We start from the raw sequence: 14,407 nt of genomic DNA, 5'->3' as shown, positions 1-14,407 counted from the left end.
TCATCACCACTAAAGATCTGTGGAAATGTAAGCTATTATTATTGAAACATCACTAAGCATAACTTTGGTTTTATTGCTAAAAACAGTAGTACAATTGTACTAAATTCTCCATTAGGAATTTAGAAGTGATGTTCTTTACTTAATATCTGAATGAATAGATACAGTTAGAATGATGGAGATCACAGAGCCCCAAGTCACAGAAGACCCTCAAGTCTTGTCTTCTGAGTCCGTTTGGGTATAGTCCTTATAGCAGAATATGAAAGAGACATACCAACCCACTAACCCCACACCACCTGCGTTCATGAACACAATGCTCTCAACTTCCCTCTGAGGACTATGGCAGGTTTTTGATACACAGCTGATCTTTCTTTTGATCTATTGACTCCACTGAAAGTGATCTGCATAATCAACTACCGTATAAAATTACATAGGATTATTTTATTCAATACTTTTTCTGTGGATTTTTAGCATTTCACTATTTTTTATTTTCTAACAAAGTGGGGAATCAAAATTTTAAAATTTTAGCGTGACGCTGCCTCAGGGGAAATTTGAAGGAAAGAAAAATATGCATGTTCTCGAGTCTAGAACTGAAAATGTTCTCCATGGAAAGGGATTAGGATGTGAACGTTCTTAATTTTTTAAGGAACCTCCGTACTGTTTCCATAGTGGCTGCACCAGTTTACATTCCCAACCAACGGTGTAGGAGTGTTCCCTTTTCTCTACACCCTCTCCAGCATTTGTTGTTTTCACACTTTTTGCTGATGGCCATTCTAACCAGCGTGAGGTGATACCTCACTGTAGTTTTGATTTGCATTTCTCTGATGATTAGCAATGTTGAGCATCTTTTCATGTTCTTGTTGGCCATCTGTATGTCTTCTCTGGAGAAATGTCTGTTTAGGTCTTCTGCCCGTTTTTTGATTGGTTCTTTTTGATATTGATAACTCAAAAATATATTCAATTCAAAGCTTATTCTGTGCTAGAAGCTATGCCACGTGCTTTATGAAGATGAGCAATTAGCTCATCTTCACACCAACCCTGCATGTGAAGTATTACTCCTTTATTTTTATATACTGTGTAAGGGAATTGTTATAAAGACGATGAGTCACCTGCCCAAGGTCACACAGCTAACATATGGTAGAGACAAGATTTAAACTCAGGTATTTGACTTAAAGCACTTGCCTTAACTATCAGCCTTTGGTCTCTAAGTCTCCTTCAGTGTGTTGTTTGGTTAGAATGTATATTGATGTTTCAGTGACCTCAAAGAGTTAAACTGTGGTTAAATTTAAGAGTTAAAGAGAAGTATTTGCAATCTGTAGGTGACTGATTACAAAATTAGTTTTTGTTTTGTTTTTGCTGTACCCGGGCCTCTCACTCTGTGGCCTCTCCCATTGTGGAGCACAGGCTCTGGACGCGCAGGCTCAATGGCCATGGCTCACGGGCCCAGCCGCTCCACGGCATGTGGGATCTTCCCGGACCGGGGCACGAACCCGTGTCCCCTGCATCGGCAGGCAGACTCTCAACCACTGCGCCACCAGGGAAGCACACAAAATTAGTTTTACAAGTAATTGAGTAATTTCGTAAGTAAGCATTTAAAGGGTGGGCATTATGTATTAAATGCCTATGGCATGCATTCTGGTTATTAACATTGTAAGTAAAGCTTTAGGGAAGTGACAAGAGAAGAGATAATCAACCATCACAAGCTGTAGGAGAGTCAGCAAGAATGTGTGTCAAGGAGAGACCATGGGTGGTTTCACGCCCTTCCCCAAGTACAGGTCTGTTTACACGTGTGGCCCTGCTGCTGAGCTGTGCCTTCCTGTTGGCACTTGTGGCAACTAAACTTCCTGGGGTCCCTCGTGATGATGTGTGGGATGCTGGATCTGGGTATTGAAGTAGGGCCCTTTGTAGTTGGCAGACCTGCCCTCTATGTGTTTTTAAATATGTAAGTTAGAATTCCAAATTCTTGTGAGTAGGAAACAACTCACCAAAAAGGGATTGAAAATGTCTTTGTTAAAAATTACCATATCCTTTACCCTGTTCTCTGCCCACATATATATGGTTGTTTTGCCTCACTTAGGTCAAGAAGATTTTCCTTTTTGAATATAAATCTCTCTCTGAAGGGCACTTGGTTTGCAACCATTCTCACTTTACTGTGCAAGCTAAGCTTGACTTATGAAAGGCAGGTTTTGATGTTCTGACAGTGGGAGTAATTCTTGGTCTGCAGACTTTTCTTGGTAGGAAAGACTTTCTTCTAAGGAAGACCATGCACTGCTCATGATGGTTAGAGGTTTACTCATGACCTCTGAGAGGATTTGGGTTTAAATACTATAAAAAATGTAATAAGATGCAATTGCTGGGCCCCAGGTGGAGCTGGGGTGGGAGGTAGACTTGTGAGGGAGACTCTGAAAGAGATGGGTAGGAGCAGGATGAGGATGCGCCTGCTTTATCATGTTTCTTGAGTTCCACTGGTAACATAGTGGCCCTGAAAATGATTTGCTGCTGACTTGAGCAGAAATTCAGATTGCAGTGCCACAGGACTAATATGGAAGGTTGCCAACTTCCACTCAACCACCTTCAGGCCTGGTGTTGATTTTCTGGCATTCCTGTTGCTGGCTGGAGTGCAATGGAGGAGCCAAGGCGGAAAAGAGTGTTTCCACCTGGTTCTCACCCCTTCTTCCCATGTGAGCCTTACAGTTGTTCCTTTGAGTTGTGAATGTGGACACCTTGAAAGTAAGTATTCCCTAAAAAACATTACGCGATACATGTACCTTCTACACAATATTTCAAGAGTTTGCCAGTCTGAAAACTAGAGAAGACAGTTTGTATGATAAATACTTGAATAGCCCGAAAGCTTAGTAAGGTCCAAATTTTAGACACACGTACACATAAGCAGGAAGTAAATTGGAAAGGAAAGGGAGGGGAAAGATAATAATTATAGCTTTTCTTCCTTTAAAGAGGGTAGCTTTTCATTACTTTAACATAATGGCTGACCGAAAAGTTCTTTCAGTGTTTTCTGATGAATGCATAGAAATCTTATGTCTAATTAAATTCAATTCATACCTAAAAGTTTGCACAAGGAGATTGATTATAGTTAATGTTTATGACTAAACAAATAGAAGTTGTCCATAAAATATGTTTGCTGGAACTTTTAACATTCTTGTTTTCACCAGTGAAATTTAATGATAATTTGAAAATTTTCTTTTTTGAAAGTTTTCTGTTGGTTGAAATGCCATTTGTTTTCCTGGTTGTAGATTGCTTGTGGGCAGATAGGTAGTTATGAAACTGTAAGCTACTGACTGCTGAAAATTCCAGAAGTCTTTTTTTTTAAGTAGAAATTGATAAACTGATTATAAAATTTATATGGAAATGCAAGGACATAAAATAGCCAAAATAATAATATTGAAAAAAACCAAAGCAGGAGGACTTACATTATCTGAATTTGAGACTTATTCTAAAGATTTTGTAAAAAGAACAGTGTGGCATCGGCAAAAGTATGGAACTATAGAGCAATGGAATAAAATATCTTCAATAAATGGTGTTAGAAAAAGTGTTATCCAATTCACATGGGGGTGAAGGATACCGGATATGCCATCCAAAATACTCTATTTTGGCATGTTGACTGAAAAAAATGCACAATGTTAGAGTTGTGAGTTAAGTTTTATTTGGGGCAAAATGAGAACTATAGCCTGGGAGACAGCCTCTCGGATAGCTCTGAGGAACTGCTCCAAAGAGATAAGGGGGGAAGGTCAGTATGTATGTGATTTTAGTGACGGGGGTACATGCAGTCAAGCACACATTTCAGCAGAAGGTTGCTGCTCATCACGAGGAAGATGCAAGAAGTTAGGCTCATAAAATTAGGCTCATAAAATCTTTACCTGAAAGTATCTAACTGTCTGAAGGCTTGTTCACAGTTATACCAGAGCACAGAGTGCCTCCTTCCTGATCTCAGCCCTGAACTCCTTTCAAGGGGTGTTGAAGGTCAGCAACTGCAGTGGCCAGTGACCTCATCCTTGCAGAGGCAGATGGCAAATGACAATTTCCAATTGGCAGGCATAAGGATTATTTTGAGCTAAAGGACAAACAGATGCAGGAAAAGCTCTCTCCCTCCCCTAACTGCCTAAGGATACAGTATAAATTTCCCCTCTTATAAAAGAAATTTACATTTGTAATGATATCTCTGTACCAGGAAGAAAGCTACCCAAGTCTTATCTGCAGAACAAGCCAACCCTTATTTACCCTGTATTTCCTCCCCTCCCCTTCTCAGAACTTGCTTCCCCAACCCAGAATCCCTAAACCCCTTTTCCTTAATTTAGCCTAAGATGATGTTTAAGCTTCAGTCATCAGCCTACCTCCTTGAGTCGTATCTCTTTGTACATGTACTTATGTACAAATGTAATTAAGTGGGTTTTTTTTTCCTTGTTAATCTGTCTTTTATCAGTTTGATTCATGGGCCCCAGCCATTTAACCTAGGAGGGTAGAGGGAAAAATATTTTTCTTTCCCTACGGGGGATAAAAAGAGAACATACAAAAATTAACTCGAGATGAATCAGGACCTAGACTGAAAACCTAAAACATTATGGCTTCTAAAGGACAATACAGAATAGCTCTGCAACCTATCTTAGAGAGAGCACAGAGAGCACTGCCATAAAAACGTGATTTAATTAGCGTTCATCAAAAATAAAAACATCTTGTCAAAAAGTAACATCAAGAAAATAGACAAGCCACAGACTGAGAAAATATTTGTAACACCTATATCTGATAACAGGTTTGTATCCAGAGTATATGAAGAATTCTTTCAATTGAATAATTGTCAACCCAGTTTCTAAAAAGACTTGAACAGACACTTTACAAAATAAGGCATATCACAGCCAAGAAAGCACGTGAAAAAGTACTCAACAGTGTTTGTCATCAGGGAAATGCAGGATGAGATGCCACTACCCACCTATTAGAATGGCTAAAATGAATGAAATTGACACCACCACACTTTGGGGAGAATGTGGAACTCTCATGCATTGCTGATGGGGTATAAAATAGTTAGCAGCAATTCTACTCCTGCTTATTTATCTGAGAGAAATGAAAATAATGTCCACAAAAGTCATGTGCAAGAATGTGCATGGCAGCTTTATTGATAACAGCCCCAAACTGGAAAAGCCCAGGTGTCCATCTGCAGGAGACTAGATAAACTACCTGGTATATTCATACAGTGGAACAATCTGCTGATACATGTGACGATACATGTGATGCACGGATCAATCTCAAAAACATGAAAAGACATGAAAAAGTCAGACACAAAATACTTAAGACTGTACAATTCCATTTATGTGAAGTTATAGAATAGCTAAAGCCACGGTGACAAAAGTCAGACCAATAGTTGCTTCTGGGTGTGGAGGGTGGGGAAGAATGCTGAGAAGGGGCTCAGGGGGGCTCTTGGATGGTGGTAACATGCTGTCTCTTGATGCGGGTATGTGTTACATCAAACTGTAGACCTGAGATCTGTGCATTTCACTAAATGTAAATTATAGCCTCAAATTTAAAAATCTCACCCCTAAACAACAAGGAACTACTATATAGTACAGGGAACTATATTTGGTATCTTGTAATAACCTATAGTAGAAAGAATCTGAAAAAGAATATAATATATATATGTATAATTGAATCACTTTGCTGTATACCAAAAACTAACACAACATTGTAAATCAGCTATACTTAAATGAAAAAAATCTCACCCATAAAAACCCACAGTATTTTCCCATCTCTTATTCTGATTCTCTGTCCTGCTTTCCTGAAAGTATTAGACAGCTTAGACCCACTATACTGAGCCTTTCAATAAATATGAGTTCCTTTTTCCTTCTTATCCCACCCATTTCAAAGTCCTTCCTATGCCATTACCTTGCATTTTGAACATGAGTCAGGAATTCCAGGCAGGAGGCAGTCACAGTAGTTCCTTCATCAAGCATTTGCTGACTGCTTGTTTTGTATAGTGAAAATCCAGAGGAAGGCATTAATTAGTTAGGAGACACTTCAAAAGTAGAATAGGCAGGATGTGGGAATTCAGGGAAGACTAGGATAAAGTGAGTAGAGAAGATGATTTACATCTAGCATGATCTTTGGAATCAAACCAAGAAATGAGCAAATCGATTATTCTTCTCAGGAAAGGATTATCCTCATCTTTAAACATATAAACATAAGGTGTCTCTAACCTGAGAAATGTGTTTCCTTTAAGTTTTGCACCTTTAAAAACCTGTAAAGGACCCAAATGTTGTATTGGTATAAATGTACATCTGCCTGTGAATGCTAAATTTATTTTAGAAAAATCACTTTGTACTCTTTGGTTCCAGCGGGCACTGTTGACACCACCAGTACATTGCTGGCTTACTTTGTCTCTTCTTTCTTTTTCCTCTAATCAGTTTGATAAAGGCTACTCTTACAATATCCGTCATAGCTTTGGAAAGGAAGGCAAGAGGACAGACTATACGCCTTACAGTTGCCTGAAGATTATCCTAACCAATCCACCAAGCCAAGGGGATTATCATGGTAAGTGCTTCCTTTGGATGTGTCTGTGATGTACAGAAACCCAGGACCTCTGTAGGAAACACTGAAACAGTGGAATGATTTTTGCATTACTAAGGGGAACGGGTTTGTAGCTTGTGTCGGTCATCAGGTCAAGCCAGAGCTCCACTAGCTTCTAGTGGTATGTCTTATTATTGAGCTGGGTCGGCACAAGAAAGTGGTTCTGCTGTGCTCTACTTTGTGCTGGACTGGGCTCTTTAGTCCTCCGTCCCCTTCACCTGCTATTCTCTTTCTCCTGTTCTGCATGTGTCTTAGAAGGCTGATGCGAGTTCTTCAAAGCTTTTTAAAATTGAGCACCTCAAATTTTGGAACAGTAGATTGATTAATTTTCAAAGACTACTGAGGGAGAGTGTGTTTTATTCTCATTACTATCATCTGATTAACAAAGATTGAGGGATTTAACAAGTCACGGTTTCAAACATCTGTCAATTTGCCTAAGTTGTAGGTTAAAAAGAAAGTTAATCTGTTTTCTGTAGATTTCTGAGTTTAACAACTTATTTCTAAAATAGTTCTCTGAGCATACCTTGAAAAGCTCCTCACTTGTCTGGTATGTGAGAGGATGATTTAATAGTCCATATTAGTTAAATTTTCTAGATTACCAAAGCTGACTGCAATATGTGTCAAAACTTTTTCTTGTTTTAGCATCTTAAATGAAATTCTTTTTTAGAAGATCACACACTTGCAGGCTGTTAAAGATAAAAAAAACCCTCAAATGGAATTTTAAGAAAGATGCTTCATGTGTTCAGAGCATTCATATTTAGTAGATGCAAAGGTGGCCAGTCCTGGAACATACAGTGAGTGGTTTTCACCGCTCGTGTCAGGCACTTATGGAACTTTTAGAAATACAGGCTCAGGCTCCACCCTCAGACGCATAAACTCAGATTTATTTGCTAGTTCTCTGGGTGATTTTGATGTCATCTAAACTTTGAAAACAACTGACCAGATACTTGTGGTGAGAAAGTCTATATAGCTTTTCCCAGTGGCCACAGCAGGGAGTAACTTACACTGAGCTTGGCCAAGTGAAACTCCCAGTGGTTCTTCTGTCAGTTTCCAGGTCCTCACACTCAGCACTTACTTAGTTGATTTTTATTAGCTTAAAGACAGGATTTTATATTTCTTCTTCCTGTTTTTGTATCTTATTTATTCTGGTCCATTCTGTTTGTTTTACTTTGTTTTTAATTTAAACTCTATCAGCTAGAAAATAATACACAGCTAACTCTTGAACAGCAGGGGTTTGAACTGCATGGGTCCATCTTACAGGCAGATTTTTTTTTTTTTAATGAACATTTGTTACATGACTTTTTTTTTTTTACATCTTTATTGGAGTATAATTGCTTAACAATGGTGTATTAGTTTCTGCTTTATAACAAAGTGAATCAGTTATACATATACATCTGTTCCCATATCCCTTCCCTCTTGCGTCTCCCTCCCTCCCACCCTCCCTATCCCACCCCTCCAGGCGGTCACAAAGCACCGAGCTGATCTCCCTGTGCTATGTGGCTGCTTACAAATTTTTTCCAACAGATTTTTTCCAACAAATATGTACAGTACTACACGATCCGAGGTTGGCTGAATATGAGGATGTGGAACCTCGGATATGGAGGGCCAACTGTGGGACTTGGGTACCTGCAGACTTTGGTATCCCAGGCAGGTCCCAGAACCAGTCCTCTGTGGATGCTGAGGGACCACTGTACTTAGCAAACACTCAACGAGCTTGTATTGTTTTTTAGACACATTGATCTACCCTTTCTTTAAGTGAATAAGCTTTATTTTTTTGGAGCAGTTTTAGGATCACAGCAGTACTGAGCAGGAGGTATAGAGAGTTCCCGGGTGCCCTCTGCCCCACACTTGCTCAGCTGTCCCCATGTCAACATGGCCCGCAGCAGAGGGCTTGTCCCTATGAGCTGAGGATGTGCCGTCTGCCGCTGTTGGGTGTAGCCAGTTATGGATATCATTTCTGTCCCGGAATGATGGTGCTCGTGAGCTCACTGTGTTGTTGCAGGTTCTCCATCTGCGGGATCTGTCCAGCTTGATGCAGGTGGAGTCCAGCAGTGGAGTCAGCACTTCTCCTTGCAATTCTGTCAGGTTTTCCCTGATGTGTTTTGATGCTCTGTTGTTAAGTGCATACACATTACAGATGGTGATGTCTTCTTGGAGTATTTACCCCTTATTGTTATGTAATGCCCCTTTTTATCCTGCATAAACTCCCATTCTCTGAACTCTGCTCTGTCTGAAAGTAACATAGATACTCCCACTTTCTTTGATTTGTGTTAGCATGGTGTATCTTTCTCTGTCTTTACTAAAGTGGCTTTCTTGTATACAACATACGGTTGGGTCTTGATTTTGATCCATTCTGACACTTTTTTTTTCCTTTTTTTTTTTTTTTTTGCGGTACCCGGGCCTCTCACTGTTGCGGCCTCTCCCATTGCGGAGCACAGGCTCCGGACGCGCAGGCTCAGCGGCCATGGCTCACGGGCCCAGCCGCTCGGCGGCATGTGGGATCTTCCCAGACCGGGGCATGAACCCGTGTCCCCTGCATCGGCAGGCGGACTCTCAACCACTGCACCACCAGGGAAGCCCCCTGACAATCTATTTTTTTTTTTTTTTTTTTTTCTGTACGCGGGCCTCTCACTACTGTGGCCTCTCCCGTTGCGGAGCACAGGCTCCGGACACACAGGCTCCGTGGCCATGGCTCGCGGGCCCAGCCGCTGCGCGGCATGTGGGATCTTCCGGGATAGGGGCACGAACCCGTGTCCCCTGCATCGGCAGGCGGACTCTCAACCACTGCGCCACCAGGGAAGCCCGACAATCTATTTTTAATTGGTGACCACTGACGTTTAAAGTAATGATTGATATAGTTGGATTAATGGCTGCCATATTTGTTACTGTTTTTTATTTGTTGCCCTTATTCTTTGTTTGTTTTTGTCTTCCACACATTTTCTGCCTTTTGTGGTTTTAACTGAGCGTTTTATATGATTCCATTTTTTTCTCTTCTTAGCATATCTGTTGTATTTCTTTTGTTACTTTTTAAACTGGCTTTATTTTTTAAAGAGTTTTCACTATATGTGTACAACTAATCCAACTCTCTTTTCAAATCACCACATCACACATAAGTAATGCAAGTACCTTATAATAACGAATATTTCTACTTCCCTTGTATCATTCTGTCATTCATTTCATTTATACTTAAGAATATATAAACACACAGATATATACATAAACATGCATAACAGAATACACTGTTCCCATTACTTTGAACAAACTGTTATCTGTCAGATTAGTTATGAATAAGGAAAATAAAAGTTTTTATATTACCTTTCCTTATCATTCTCTGATGTTCAAATTTTCTTTGGGTAGATCTGAATTTCTGGTTTGTATCATTTTATTTCTCTTTGAAGAACTTCTTTTAATGTTTCTTGCCCTGCAGGTCTGGCAACGGATTACCTAAATTTATGTTTGTCAGAGAAAATCCTTATTTCTACTCTTTTGAAGGAGAATTTCACAGGGTACAGAATTCTGGGTTTGAGGGATTTTTTCTCTCAACAGTTTAACTGTTTCACTCCACTCTCTTCTTGCACAGTTTCTGAGGATAGGTTAGATATAATTGTTTTCTTTGCTTCTCTGTAGGTAAGGTGTTTCCCCTTTGGCTTCTTTCAAGATTTTTCTTTGTTATTGATTTTCTGAAGTATGAATATAATATGCCTAGCTGCCTTTTTTTGGCATTTATCCTGCTTGGTGTTCTCTGAGCTTCCTGGGTCTGTGGTTTGGTGTCTGACATTAATTTGGGGGAAATTCTCTGTCATTATTGCCTCTGTTTCTTTCTCTCTCTCTCCTCCTTCTGGTATTCCCATTCTCATATGTTACACCTTTCATAGTTGTTCACAGTTCTTGGCTATTCTGTTCTTATTGTTTTTCCTTTTGTTTATTTGGTTTTGAAGTTTCTATTGACATATCCTCAAGCACAGACATCTTTTCCTCAGTTGTGTCTGCTAATAAGCCCATCAAAGGCATTCTTCATTTCTCTTACAGTGTTTGCATCTCTTTTTGATTCTTCCTTAGAATTTCCATCTGTCTGCTTACATTACATATCTGTTCTTGCATGTTGTCTACTTTTTCCGATAGAGCCCTCAGCATATTAATCATAGTTAATTTAAATTCCCAGTCTGATAACTCCAGTATCCCTGCCTTATCTGGCTCTAATTCTGACACGTTTTCAGTCTGTTCACACTGTTACTTTTTGTTGAAAGGTAGACGTGAGGAACTCCAGTACATAGGTCTGTAGTGATGCGGTGGTGAGCAGGGGGGTGTCTATAGTGTTGGATTGGGTAATTGGGTCTCAGTGTTTAGTGACCCTGTGGCTGTGGGCTGTGAACTTCAATAGTGATTCTCAGCTTCCTCCCTTTAGGGGGACAGGACGGCCCCAGAAGGCTGGAGCTGGGCATTTCTCTTCCCCCAGGTAGGTCAGGCTCTGGTAAAATAGTTTCTCCTGAGGGCAGCCTTGCTAAGAGGAACAGAGTACTCCAGAGTATTTAAAATGGTACCTTTGCTTACCCCGTGCTAGAGCATAAGGGGATTTCTCTGTTATTCGCTGTGAGCACCTGGTAGAGCCCCTGAAGTTCAGCTACAAAGTGTGGTCCTGCTCTGACTGGTCTCCCTGGAGCTTCTAACTCTCAGACGTGTCCACACAGAGACTCCAGAAATTTGTCAGTTACAGGTTAGGTTTTCCTACCCCAGTGCTGGTTCCTACAGAGGTTTCTGCTCTGGTTTGTTGTGATTCTCTGTGTCTGCCTCTCCCTCCAATTTTGGGGGCAGTGATTTGCCCTGTGACCTCATTTCTTTGACAGATCTGAGAGGAGTTGTTGAGTTTTCAGTCTGTTCAGCTTTTTTTTTTTTTTTCCGCAGTACACGGGCCTCTCACTGTTGTGGCCTCTCCCGTTGTGGAGCACAGGCTCCAGACGCGCAGGCTCAGCGGCCATGGCTCATGGGCCTAGCCGCTCTGCGGCATGTGGGCTCTTCCCGGACCGGGGCACAAACCCGTGTCCCCTGCATCGGCAGGCAGACTCCCAACCACTGTGCCACCAGGGAAGCCCTGTTCAGCTTTTTACTTATTAGGATGGAGTGACAACTTCTAAGCTCTTTCTGTGCCAGACTGGAAACCAGAAGTCTCTATCCTTTTAGATTTGTGTAGTTTGCAGAGCTCTGTAGTCCCTAGGTTGACATATTTCATTAACCAGCACTGCCTGGAATGGTGTTGTTCAGCCAGTCAGAGTTGATGTAGGTAGAACTATATTCCAGACTGTTTATCCATGCCTTCCACAAATGTGTGCTGGGAAGTTCTGTTCAACACTTTGCTGGAATCAGCATTAGTTGTGTCTACATTCACTTCATCTTCAGTTACCTTGTGAGTTCAGCCCTTTCCAGTTTGGAAGATTGTTCCCTTTGATGTGGAAGATAGAAACAAAGTAGGAGTTGTCAAGTTCTGTTTTCTTTCTGTCATTTGTCAAAATAACACCAGCTTCCCTGCTCCTGAGGTGGTTTGTTTCTTCTGTTTTCTTCTTCTTGTGAGCATAGCTTTGAAAGACTTTTTTGTGATCTCTGGTTTTTGGTCCATCTTCAGTATCTTCTTGGCTTTGCCCTTTCTGACCCTTTTCATTACAGGTATAGCCATTATTTCAAATGCAATTTGGACAGTTCAATTAATCTGTCTCTTTTTGATGTCCTTTAATAATTCTGGGCTTAAGTAAGCCTCATTTCTTTCTCATTGGGACCCTTTGCCATTTCATCATCAGACTTTTTTTAGAGTAATAATGTTGGCTAACCCATGTTGGGTGCTTCCTACGTGTTGAGAGAGTGTAAGGGCTTTATCCTCCATGGTCACAGGAGCTCTGCGGGTGTATTTCCCACACACGACAGAGAGTGAAGCTGAGTCAACAACAGGACACAAGATGTGCCCATGGTCCCCTGACCCGTAGCTGGTAAACTGAGATTCAGATGCAGGAAGGGCAGCTCCAGACTCTGAACTACGTGCTGTACAGCTGCTCGTCACACTTCCCCGTACTAACTGGCATTACAGCGTTGATCTTAATAAACTATACACTACGGTGAATTTTGTGACTTTCATAATTTGTAGGAATCCAGTGTTATCATGGATGCTTTTACTTGTAGTTAAGACTTTTGGTAAACACATTTGTTTAGCATCTAGGCTCTTTTTCCATTATTTTTGCTGCGACCAATTTTCCATTGATTTCATTAAAAATACACAGTTGTTTCTAATTAACTCACAGGTCCATCATCTGTATGACTGAAAAAAAGTATCTGGTTTCCTGTATTAAATTTTAAATTAAGTATGTTGACTTATCATTGCAGTTTCTTATTAAAATACCTAAAATTTCCTAAATGTTGGCCTAATACAGCTTTTACATTTCAATTCTTCTGTGTTCTTATTTATGCAAATTTTTTAGTAGTCCATCCATATTTTTCTCATGAAATAATATAGAGATTACAGGTACCTACTATAAATTGTTTTTCTATGAAGCAGTTTCCTATTTGTCATCTCAGTCCCATCTGGGATTCCTTTAAATTTATATGGGTTCTACTCTTTGGGAAGTAGGCATAAAATTAACATGTGAAAATGATGTGAGATTTTTATATTTCTTCGAGTTTGCACGGTTTTCTTTTTGTTTACAACATCTGTCTTCCTTTATGCTTTTATGTAATTTTTTTAAACTAGAAAAAAATGTGAGACTGTATAAAGTTTTTAGGTAAACTGTTTTATAGCTACTTGATGATTATCTCTGCTTGTTAGCTAGTAGCATAATTAAAACTGCTTCCTCCTCCTAGTGAGTGGGCAGCCTTGCCTGAGAATGCTGGAATGTTTATGTAACTCTTGAGGCTGTAGTGCCCTGGTAACCGCACAGCTCAGTCGTCATTTAGATAAAGAGAGGAAAGCAGTTGCACCCATGGGCAATTAACTTTTTTATTAATAAGCTGTTAGACAATTAAGGGGCGCTCAGACAGTCTTTCGAGTGTGGTGTTGTATTACGTCCCGGTGAATAACCTTGCTGCTGTCCTGCTTGTCGTTGTCAGGGTGCCCCTTCCGGCACAGCGATCCCGAGCTGCTGAGACAGAAGCTGCAGGCATACAAGATCCCTCCCTCAGGGATCAACCAGGTAGGTCGGACCCTGCCCTGCAGCCTCAGTAATGAGACAGTGGACAGGCCCTTCAGTTTCATGTCATGTTCTTGCAGCGACACCGTGTACTACCTGCTGGGCCTCACGCCAAACATCCTATCTTCTAGGTGAATTAAGCCAAAGCTTTGGCATTCCTGCTTTAGACTCCTTGGAAATTCTAGTTCTGTCTGCTAGGCTGCATTTTTATGTAATAACGGAAGCTGAAAACCTTTTTTTTTCTCTCAATTTGTTTTACTGTCTCAATGGGGGGCATTTTAAAAAATAAGTTTTTAGAGGAATGCATTGAAGCTTATTAATGAAGCTGAAAACAATGATATCATATTTCATTTTGGAGACTGTGCTGCAGGCAAGTTGAAGGAGAAGATAACGCAGTATGGACTGGCTGGGCATTCTCATTTACTATGTCAGATCCACACTTCTGAGGATAGTTCATCAGGTCAAACAGTTTATCAAACTACTTTGCTTCGTAAACCACTTAGATAAAAAAAGAAATGCTCAGGGCTTCCCTGGTGGCGCAGTGGTTGAGAGTCCGCCTGCCGATGCAGGGGACACGGGTTCGTGCCCCGGTCCGGGAAGATCCCACATGCCGCGGAGCGGCTGGGCCTGTGAGCCATGGCCGCTGAACCTGCGCGTCCGGAGCCTGTGCTCCG

The 14,407-nt window shown here is 40.8% G+C and overlaps 1 protein-coding gene across 2 annotated transcripts in view; it reads left to right on the top strand.

Annotated features, from left to right (window-relative positions):
- The window catches only part of PRIM2 (DNA primase subunit 2), a 276,717-nt gene that overhangs the window by 226,264 nt on the left and 36,046 nt on the right, over positions 1-14,407 (top strand). For both annotated transcript variants that reach the window (XM_081246598.1, XM_081246597.1), the window contains exons 11-12: positions 6,405-6,531; positions 13,654-13,736. In XM_081246598.1, coding sequence (XP_081102724.1) covers positions 6,405-6,531; positions 13,654-13,736 — 210 coding nt within the window. The remainder of the gene's footprint in view (positions 1-6,404; positions 6,532-13,653; positions 13,737-14,407) is intronic.

Source organism: Mesoplodon bidens (assembly GCF_964165515.1).
Source record: "Mesoplodon bidens genome assembly, chromosome: 10".
In the NCBI taxonomy this organism is placed as follows: Eukaryota; Metazoa; Chordata; class Mammalia; order Artiodactyla; family Ziphiidae; genus Mesoplodon; species Mesoplodon bidens.
This window is presented reverse-complemented; position numbering and strand designations above follow the sequence as displayed.